Source organism: Hyaena hyaena, unplaced genomic scaffold (assembly GCF_003009895.1).
Source record: "Hyaena hyaena isolate Hyena2069 unplaced genomic scaffold, ASM300989v1 scaffold_275, whole genome shotgun sequence".
NCBI classification, from domain to species: domain Eukaryota; kingdom Metazoa; phylum Chordata; class Mammalia; order Carnivora; family Hyaenidae; genus Hyaena; species Hyaena hyaena.
This window is the reverse complement of record NW_024080908.1, coordinates 1484027-1495352: the sequence shown is the minus strand read 5'-3', so window position 1 is coordinate 1495352 and position 11326 is coordinate 1484027. Positions and strand designations below refer to the sequence as shown.

The following is an 11326-nucleotide window of genomic DNA, read 5'->3' as shown; positions in this document are numbered from 1 at the left end:
TTTGTCCTAATGGTTACCTTTGTACGTATACTGTTCTTGTTTTCATTCTGTTCCCTTATTTCACCTGTTCCTATCTTGTTTGCCAGATTCTGTGGGGATCCTTTAACACTAACCCATTGCCTAACCAACAGTCAGTGACCCAATTCTACTTTTCTCTTTCTTCTCCTTTCCCACATTTCCAGTTCCATTATTTGTAGAAAGTTGCATATCAATATGGAAAAGCCAATCTGCAGAAGAACAAGTTGTTTTAAAACAGAATAAACAACTACAGGAAGAAGTGTTATGGCCAACATAAATAAATATGAACAGAAGCCCAAATCCACTAGTAACCAGAAAGGTACAATTTAGAAGGGCATGATTTCTTTTCCTTGGCCAAAAAAAATGGTGGTAAAAATCTAAAGCCTGGCAAATGTTGCATATTGGGGAAAGTGAGAGAAAAATGATGCTCCTATCATTTCTATTGGGGGTCCAGACTGGTCTGACCACTTTATAGTTTTCCAGTATCCCATCTACCAATTCCACTTAGTAGGATACATTGTAGAGTGACTCCTCCAGGAGACATATCCAGGGATATTAATTGAAGTCCTTTTGCCAATAGTAAAAAAATTGGAATTGACCTAAGTATTCAATAGTAAGTCTACAGAGAATTGCACCTACATGTGCATATAAAAAATGCTCTCCAGCGATTATAAGAGATAAACTGGAGGTAGAGTGTAAACTCCATACTTGCTGTGTTAGTATTGATGCTTTTTAACCCTCAACAATTTCATCTTCATTTAAAATGAGTGTTCTCTCATTTTAAAAATGACGCTGGAGCATCTGGGTGGCTCAGTCGGTTGAGCGTCTGACTCGATTTTGGCTCAGGTGATGATCCCAGGGTTATGGCTTCAAGCCTCATATCAGGCTTGGCACTGAGAATGCAAAACCTGCTTGGGATTTTCTCTCTTTCCCTCTTTCTCTGCCCCTCCCCTGGTCCTGTGTGCTCTCTCTCGCGCGCTCTCTCTCTCTCTGTCTCTCTCTCTCTTTCTGTCAAAAATAAATAAACATTTTTTAAAAATTTTATTTTATTTATTTATTTTTTCCTACAAATAGTTTATTGTCAGGTTGGTTTCCATATAACACCCAGTGCTCATCCCCACAAGTGCCCTCCTCCATGCCCATCTCCCCCCTCGCCTCTACATCCATCAGTCCTCAGTTTGTTTCTCAGCATTCAAGAGTCTCTCATGGTTTGCCTCTTTCCCTTTCCCCCACCATTTCCCCCCTTCTTCTCCCCCTTGTTCCTGTTAAGTTCCTCCTAATCCTCCTATACGTGCAAACATATGATATTTGTCCTTCTCTGCCTGACTTATTTCGCTCAGCATAACACCCTCCAGGTCCATCCATGTTGCTACACATGGCCAGATTTCATTGTTTCTCATTGCCATGTAGTATTCCATGGTATAGATAAACCACATCTTCTTGATCCATTCATCTGTTGATGGACACTTAGGCTCTTTCCATGTTTTAGCTATTGTGGAGAGTGCTGCTATGAACATTGGGGTACATGTGCTCCTATGCCTCAGCATTTCTGTATCCCTCGGGTAAATTCCTAGCAGTGCTATTGCTGGGTCATAGGGGAGTTCTACTGTTAGTTTCTTGAGGAACCTCCACACTGTTTTCCAGAGGGGCTGTACCAGTTTGCATTCTCACCAACAGTGTAGGAGGGTGCCCATTTCTCCACATCCTCACCAGCCTCTAGAGTTCTCTGATTTGCTCATTTTAGCTACTCTGACTGGCATGAGGTGGTATCTCAGTGTCATTTTGATTTGTATTTCCCTGATGAGGAGGGATGCTGAGCATCATTTCATGTCTGTTGGCCATCTGGATATCCTCTTTGGAGAAGTGTCTGTTCATATCTTCTGCCCTAAATAAACATTTTTAAATGACATTAATTAGGCCACTTATCTCATGGTTTCATTGAGAGAAATTAATAGGTAAATATATGGAAAGTATTTTTAAAATCCCTGATACATAGAAAATGTTCTGTGTCACTATAGTCTAAAAACAAAAAGTTCAGGGGCGCCTGGGTGGCTGAGTCGGTTGAGCATCCGACTTCAGCTCAGGTCATGATCTCACGGTTTGTGGGTTCAGACCCCGCGTCGGGCTCTGTGCTGACAGCTCAGAGCCTGGAGTCTGCTTCAGATTCTGTGTCTCCCTCTCTCTCTGACCCTCCCCTGCTCACGCTGTCTCTCGCTCTCTCAGAAATAAAATAAAAGGTTAAAAAATTTTAAAAATGCTCATAATTCTGAATAAAACTATAAGGTGGAGATTATATCACTACATATAAATAAAGCATATATACATAATTACTTCATATTATTTATGAATCCGATGTGCAGGAAGCAATTTTTCAAAGATCTGGAAGAAAACCACATACCAAAATCTGAATAGGGAGTGTGTGTGGAAGATGAGAGAAGAATGGAAAAATGGAAATAGGAATGGTTATTTACAAGGATTTTAGTCCTATCTGTTGCTTTTTTATTTAAAGAAAAAAATGTAGAAGTGAATATAACAACTTGTTGACAGGGTGTACTTCTAGTGGCAGATTTACAACTTGAACCAGTACATGATTTTAAAAATGTATCAGAAAGAAAGAAATCAAGCACCATGTAAGGTGAACACATCACCTTATTTATTCTGTGTGCTTTTAGTTGGCCTTAGGGTGAAACTCCGACCAGAAGAGATTGATCAGCGGGTGGAAGTTTGTTCACCATCCAGAGGAGCCCAGAAGTTTCCAGATCAGAGATTCTCCCCACCATGTGCCATCACTGGTTACAAAAGGCATCTCGGGGCGCCTGGGTGGCTCTGTGGGTTAAGCATCGGACTTCAGCTCAGGTCATGATCTCACAGCTTGTGAGTACCAGCCCCGCATCAGGCTCTCTGCTATAAGAACAGAGCCTGCTTCAGATCCTGTCTCCCTCTCTTCTCTGCCCCTCCCCTGCATGCTCTCTGTATCTCAAAAATAAATAAACATTTTTCTAATTAAAAAGGCCATCTCAATAAATGTGTTGTTTAATAATAGTTACATAGGAGCACCTGGGTGGGTCAAACAGTTGAGCATCGGACTCTTGATTTCAGCTCAACTCCGGATCCCAGGGTCATAGGATCCAGCCCCGAAGAAAGCTCTGTGCTGAGCATGGAGCCTGTTTAAGATTCCACCCTCCTCCCCCTCCCCCATTTACCCACTCTCTCCCTAAAATTAAAAAAAAAGATGCATCTTTAAAAAATAATAATCATAATAGTTAAATAGACGGGTGCATGATTTAGTTAAGAAAATGAATTAGAAATGAATCACAGACATTCTGCGGGGTCAGCGGGAAATCTTTCCCACCACTTCCCTTCCAGGTCCGGAGGGAATTCCTGGCTCTGTAGAACCTAGCGCCTCAGAGTCCGCACCCCTGTGGCATCCTGCAAAGCACACGGACACCTCTCGAGTTGTTCTCTGAATTCTATTCCCTGCTTCTTAGTGGCCACTCCCAACCACCCCTTTCCGCCTTTTAGAAAGACCTTGAAACCACTCCGTATATGACCACCTGTTTCTCTTTCTCTGTGGTGTTATAGCTTTTTACATTTTTCATACATTTACTATCATTTTGAGGGATGTTCAGGAGGGAGAGGAGAAAAAAATAGTTCTATTTAATTTAAAAAGAACTTCAAATGTATTTTACATGAGCGTAATTGTTAATTTTACGTGTCAACTTAACTGGCCACAGGGCGCCCAGATATTTGACTAAACATGATTCTAGTCATGTGGGTGAATCTAGTCATTATTCTAGTCTGCGGGGGTGGCTTTGGATGAGATTAACATTTGAACCAGCCAACCCGTTTGCCATCCCCAGTGTGGGTGGGTCTCATCCAACCCACTTAAGTCCTGAATAGAACAAAAACACCAAGGACGTGAGCATTCATTCTCTCTTCCTGCCCATCTTCGTTGGCCCCTGGGTCTTCTCCCCACCTTCAGATGTGGTAGAAATCTACCCCAGGCTCTGCGTCTCAGTGCTTTGTGCTAAGACTACACACCACTGGGTCTCCTGGGCCTGAAGCTTGGGGACTGTGGGTCTTGGGGCTTCTCAGCCTTCGCATCACATAAATCAATTCCTTGTAATAAATCTCTCTTTATATAAAGTATATATATGTCTGTGTTTCTCTGTAGAACCCTGATTGATACAATGAGCAGGCTCTTTTACATGCTCTCGGGCGATTCCACCCTTAATGAAGCTTTAGAAACAAATAGGTACTGGATTCTTACTTATTTCTGTTGTGTTTCGCATCTTTTCATACTTCGGGTTCTAGCCCACCTTTTGGTATGACTGAGATCATTTTGATTCTTGAATCGTCCACCCCGTGCATCACATGAGCTCTTCTGATCAGCCAGAAACCTGCTTTGATCTTCAGCCCTGGCTAAGACATCACCCTCCGTGGCTCTACCTTAATTGTTTTCATATTATTCTCTCCTCGAGGATCCTTAAACATGAAGCAGTAACTTAAGCTCTTGCCCCAAGGAGTCTCCTCTGCTAGTTTAGATATTCCCAACCTGAGACTCAATGGTCAACAATGCTGTTCATAATCTCTACCAACACTGAGTGTTCCATCCCTCAGAATAGTTGATCTTCAGGTGTTTATGCAGCCAGGAAATGGCAGAATCTGGACAGTTGCACTTAGTTCAAGCAATATTTTCAAATGTCGATGTGGGTTTACAAAGGTGAATATGACACTGTTCCTCGCTAATAAAATATATGGTGTAACGCTGTGGTCCTCAAACCTTTTTGATTACAAATTATAGTCAGAAACAGAGCTTATCTACTGACCGTGTTCATATATCCACATTGATAATTAAAGCAAAAATTTCAGGAGACCATGTTTAAGTTTCCTCATGCAATGTAGTTGCATATATGTCTATTATAATCTATTTATTTAATTTAGAATGTTATATCCTAATAGACTTCTATTGATTTTACAAGCCAATAACGGGTCCTGACCAACAGTTTAAAACAAATAATTTCAGACAACACGGAACTCTATGAGAATCATCTTGAATTCTAAATTTAGAGCTTTTCTTACAGATGGTAATGGTGCTGTTTATTTTTAGCTTGGACTCCTGCCTGCCCCTTCAGGGCATTGTATTAATTTATCAATCCCTTGGGTCCTAACAGGATGAAACACAAATAAGGTAACTTTTGGTGGAAATAATCCTCGAGTGGTAGGAGGCAGGGAAAGGTTGAAAGGTAAGGGAAGACAAGCCTGGTTCAGGACGGGTAGTAGGGGATGGGTCCAAGGAATTAGCTGAAGTCATTACTAAAGTAAAGACTAATCAGAAGACCAATGACAGAACCAGGGGACCTGGGGGTGATCCCTAGTGGATAGAATGGTGTAGGGTCTTTTATTTCTTATATCACTAAGCTCAGGGCTCATTTCCTCCCCCACATCTTATCTGGTGGCCCTTGAAAGCTTACACGTTGGTCCTTCCTCCGTCGCTCACTTACGTTGCATTGATATGATGCTTTTGGGTCTCGAGAGCAGGGAATGCCTTTCTTTGAATCCCTAGCATCCCGCTAAGTGCCCGGCAGCCTGGCACACGGAGGCACTCAGTACACATCCCCAGGGCTTTTCTAAGTCTCGCCTTCTCCACTGTGACACAGAGTTGGGCTGACCGGTGTCCAGGCCTTTGCAGTCCTACAGGCTATGATTTGGGCAGATCTGGGCGGGCCGGGGTCCTCTGCTCCGCGACTGGTTCACATTCACGCGTTAAAATGTGAATGACCTGTGTGCACAAGAGAGGGCCCTGCCCTGGAAGAATGAATGTCATCATTGGAGCAGCCGGAGACTAATGCTGCAGAGACAGGATTCCAGCCTCCTCCTCCTCTTCCTCCTCCTCCTCCTCCTCCTCCTCCTCCAACTGCTGATCCCCGGCCAGAGATTTCCTCTGAGGTCTGGATTGGTCCAGGAAGCAACAGAGGGCTGGCAAAGAGCCTCTATATATTCCTTGGAGGGAAAGGCAGTCCTAGACAGTTCAGAAGTTTTCAAAGACTCGCTCTGCTCTGCAGAATCTTGTGTTCATAACTGAGAAGTTAAGCCGCCACGTGCCAAAATGTGCAAAGGACTTGCTGCTTTGCCCCATTCGTGCCTGGAAAGGTGAGAACCAAGTTATTTGGGCTTAAGAGATGCAGATACAGAGAATCTTGGCGCAGGGGGAGGCTCTCAGAGACAATAGAGAGCTTTTGTTGTTTGTGCTGAAACAGGTCTGTGATTACAGATTGGGGCTCGCCTCCTCCCTCTCTGCTAACAGCACAGAGGCTTGGAAGATCTGAGCTATAGGAGGCAGATAGAGGCAGCCTGGGGTATCTCATGCATCACTTAAGATCTCGAACTTCATTTCCTCCGAGGAGATGTCTCGTCCATAGGGTGCTGGCTCAGAGTCAGAAGTGTATGGTTAAGAGCGTGGAATACAATATCGAACCGCCTGTGTTTGAATCCCAGCTCCACTATTTTGTGGGGTTGGGCAATTTATTCACTCTCTGTATCTCAATTTCCTTCTCTGTGAAACGGACATGCCAGTAACCTGCCTGGGGGGCGGTTATGAGGATTGCATGAATTACTGTATATTAATCCCTCAGCACACTCTCTGGCACGTATCAGAACTGTATAAACATTAACCTTTATTGATTAATGTACATGGATTGAGACAGGGAGGCAGGTTTGCAATGAGGAAGAGGGGATTGCTCACTGTTCTTAATATATCAATCTCCATCAATAAAATTAGCCAGAGTCCTGGCGAGAGGAAAGCGATCAGGACACAGGGGTTGGGTATTAGCTGGCCTTCTTTTTTAGATAAATGGGAAAACACCTTTGAGTTTCTCTGGTTACCATCCGGCTGGTCAATATTCTGGAGGGAATCCTAAACATTTGGGTCAAGTAAAGAGAAGAAAAGAAATATCTGACTTGTTAGAAAAGTTAACCCAACAACCCTACCTGATGCAGAGAAGTAGAGATGTTTATTCTCCTCTTATTTCGTAAGCATGGATTTGATTGCATTTGGTGTGAGGCTTCATTATTTAAAGGAAATAAAGGTGACCTGTATGCAACCTAACCCCATCCCTAAAGGCTCTGGCGGTGTTTACCTAAGAAGGTCGTGTTCAATGGGCTATTTAGGATCTTTCTCATCTCTTACAAGCTCAGGTCTGGCTCCTACTTCTGTTTTATATCTGATTCATGATCAACCTTAATACTGAATCACTTTTGGAATCTCTGAGTGCACAATGAACTCTTATGCTCCAGGATATAACTAATGTGCGTGTATTAGGGTGGCCAAGGAGCAAGCAATTTTTCCTGCATTGCCTGAACCTTTTCATTTACTGGCATTGGTAGAATCTTGCAATTGTGTCCTAGTAAGTCTGTGTGTGTGTGTGTGTGTGTGTGTGTGTGTGTGGTTGATTTCCATTGCAAATAGAGTCTGATTTCCAATTATAATGCTGCCTGAGAGGAGTGTTTTAGAGGAACAAGGTTGTGCAACTGTTAGCACACATTCGTGGAAAAAGTCCAAGACTATCTATTCTAAGGGAAGCATGTTGCCTGAATGAATGCATCAAAACCCACCATCTCTTTCTCTTCTCTGTCTCTGATCTCCCTCTTCACCAGATGTCCCCCCTCCCCATTTCTCTCCATGCTACAAGAGGAACATGGGTTGGTCTCAATGCTTATAAAGATACTTGAAGACTCAGGTAAAAGAAATTAGGACAACATACATGCATACAAAACAAATCTGTTTATAATGCAAAGCTCTGCTTGAAGAGTTAAGGTGCACCTTTTAGTTGCTTTGGAAATAAAATTCAGCTTACAAAAATCTGATTAACATGTTGTGATTTATCCTGGTGGAAAGGGGACCCATGAAGGAGTAAGAAGCAGATTCAGCCTTGTCGTTATCTAAATTTGCACCCATGAGAAATTTCTTTCACTGCCCCAGGAAAGCTTCTATCTTCTTATTTAATCAATGAGACTTGGATTTGCTGTTCTCTAACATCCTTTTCCATTCTAACATAGTTTCAATATGTTCAAAGCACAGTTGAACTCACTGGCTAGTAGGAGATGCAATTAAAGGGAAATTTATCAAATCAATTTCTCTCTAAACATTTGGGAGCCAAAAAGCCCTGTGCTAAAATCATGGTGGTGGCAGAAAAAACCTACTCAGTAATTCTAATTCTGATCTATAAGAAGGCAAACTGTACATCCCGTACCTGGAGATTTAATCCCACCCAGAAAATACTCCTTTTTCAATGTGGAGGGAAGCATTAAACCAGAGTCAACTTGGATGTAATGATAGAAACTATTCTTTCTTTAAATCTTTAAGATAACTGCTTATTAAAACTCAAAGTCGACCTCACATATTTTTATATGTGTGACCAGTAATCCAATTTGAGCAACAAATGGCCACCATCCCAGATTTCTACCCTGTGGTATATTGAAATTGGTGCTATGTGGGTGAGAATATTACGGTCAATGGAAAAATGAAAGAAGTAGAGTCAGTTGAAGTTCTTATTTTTTACTCATGATTTTTTTTCTTTTTTAAAAAATATTTATTTATTTTAAGAGAGAGAATGAGCCGAGGAGGGGCAGAGAATGAGAGGGAGACAGAGAATCCCAAGCTGGCTCTGCACTGTCAGCGCGGAGCTCAGTCCCCTGAACTGTGAGATCATGCATGACCTGAGCCAAAAACAAGAGTCGGATGATTAACCGACTGAGCCACCCAGATATTATGCCCCTTACCCGTGATTTTAAATGTTGAATTTGAGACTCGTTTTGAAAATTCATTTTGTTCCTAGAGTCTCTTGAATTTTTCTGAATGAGCTTAACTTTTAAAGTAAACATTGTTGGGGGGCCTGGTTAAGTGTCCAGGTCTTGATTTCAGCTCAGGTCATGATCTCACAGTTCATGGGTTTGAGCCTCACATCAGGCTCTGTGCTGGCAGTGCAGACCCCTGCCTCTCCCCTGCTCCTTCTCTCTCTCTCTCTCTCTCTCAAAATAAGTTTTTAAAAAATTAAAAAAAAAAATAAACATTGCTCTTTGGAAGAAGACAAAAATATTCTGAAATAAAAAGCATTATGATGAGTCCCAAAAAGTTGTTAGTGTAATATAAGGCAGCCTTATGATGATCTCTTATCATGTGATCTCTTATCAATGTGATTATTATCATTGTTCTCCCTCAGTGCTGACTAGTCCTGTTGCCAAGGTCACAGTTCCTCCCAACCTGAAAAGGGGAGAAAACAAATAATGAATATTCGGCTTCTGACAGAGAGCTTTCCCTAGGATATTAATAGTGTCACGACCTCTTTATCTCTGTCAGTGTCAGCTGTAGGTCTGATTTCTTTTTTAAAAAAATTTTTAAATCTTTATTTATATCTGAGAGAGAGAGAGAGTGGGTGCAAGTGGGGAGGGGCAGAGAGAGAGAGGGAGACACAGAATCTGAAGCAGGTTCCAGGCTCTGAGCTAGCTGTCAGCACAGAGCCCGATGCAGGGCTCGAACTCACGAACTGTGAGATCATGACCTGAGCCGAAGTCAGACGCTCAACCAACTAAGCCACCCAGGTGGCCCTCAACACAGCTCTTTCAAAGGCACGAATACATCCTTGGGCCAACTGTGGAGAAAACTGTAGCAGTAAAATTGGATAAGTCGTAGCTCAGTCAGGATCGGTAAGAGATCATCAGAGGAGCCCACAGGGAGAGTGGCGGAGCCTCCAGTTGACTTTAGGATCTTGCTTTCAGCAAATAAGTGTGAATCTGAAGCTTGCTGTAGCTCATAGTCTTGTAATATAATCGCCAATAGTTCACTGAAATTCTATAACGTTAAGGAAGTAAATGAACAACTTAACAAAACTGAGGGGTGGGGAATCACTAACAATAACTTTGTGTGGATTCTTATTGATGACACAGTATTGATCATTTCTCTGGACTATTGCCTTTCAAACCTCCACACTTGCCTTAGGCATAAGGATGGAGGACCCAGACCGTGCTCTTGAGGAAATTGCAGCCCAGTTAGGGAGATAAACAGCAAGAAACCAGTGCATGGAAATTAGTTGAGGTCCACTATGAAAGAATAAATGCATGGAGTTTTCCTGACCCCAAAAGCTCTCTGAGCACCACCTCTCTCCCCCTGCAACAGCTTTCGATGGTCAGGGAAACTGCAGGAAGATACTGGAAACGATACTTAAGGCAGGCTCGTGAACTAAATCTCAGAAAGGAGTGAGCCCAGTCTTGATGGGAAGAGCCCAGAAAAAGAAGGCATTTCAAGGCCAACTGCGGAGCCTACTTGTGCAAAGTCAAGGAGGGGAGAGCCCAGGGAGCTTGGCTGCTGTTAGGACATCTTTGTACTCTTGATGTTATCTTCCCCAGGCAAACACAAAGGGAACTTTGAATTTCTAATCAGTTACCCTCCTGTGCAGCTCCTCGTCCTTTTTACTCTTTCCTGGGGACTTGTCAAATTCCCCTCTACTGTCTGTGAAGATTGAAGAGATCTACACAGGAGGAAACATATCCACCTCCTCTTTACCTACGAGTTTATTTACCAAAAGAGTTTATTTACCAAAAAAGACAATCTACTTGGCATACAGTAGGTACTTAATAACTATTTTTGTCAAGAGAATGCATGAATAAATTTACAAGCGGAAATAGGCTCGCTTCCTGGGTTGGCCTGGTGCTTCATCTGTCCCCAAAGGGATAGTGGAAAGCAATAGCAGTGACATTTGGGGCTGCCATGGGAGAGAGTGTCTGTTCCAAAACAAAGCGGGATTCCCGCGGGGGAGGGGAGGAGGAGGAGAGGGGGCAGGGGGGACAGGAGACTCCCTCGAGCCTTTCTGCCACTTTCTTGTGAAAACCTTGTTAAAGGGGTGAATCTTCTTGTTTCTAGTGAGGGTAGGCCTGCAGCTATTGGTGAAGCTCCTAAAATAAAACAATATGGCTTTAGCTCTTTCTCAGGCAGTTACTACACCAGCTTCTCTGATGAATTACATCCCCTAAAGGGGCACCTCTTCCTCGTCTTTCATTCAGCCTCATTCAGCCTGGCCTAGGTTGAGACACCAGATATCAACTCAAAACACCTTTGGATCCCCAAATCTTCGGTTTGGAAGGATCTTTGAAAGGTTATCTAATTTTTCCGGGGCACCTGGGTGGCTCAGTTGGTTAAGCATCCAACTTCAGCTCACGTCATAATATCATAGTTCATGGGTTCGAGCCCCGAGTAGGGCTCTGTGCTGACAGCTCAGAGCCTGGAGCCTGCTTCCGATTCTGTGTCTCCCTC

The 11326-nt window shown here is 42.9% G+C and overlaps 1 protein-coding gene across 1 annotated transcript in view; it reads left to right on the top strand.

The window, feature by feature from the left end:
• The first annotated feature begins 6035 nt into the window (after positions 1-6035).
• Positions 6036-11326, top strand: part of RGS5 (regulator of G protein signaling 5) — a 49388-nt gene continuing 44097 nt past the window's right edge. Inside the window, exon 1 of the mRNA XM_039245982.1 lies at positions 6036-6171. Coding sequence (XP_039101913.1) covers positions 6128-6171 — 44 coding nt within the window. The 5' untranslated portion in view covers positions 6036-6127. The remainder of the gene's footprint in view (positions 6172-11326) is intronic.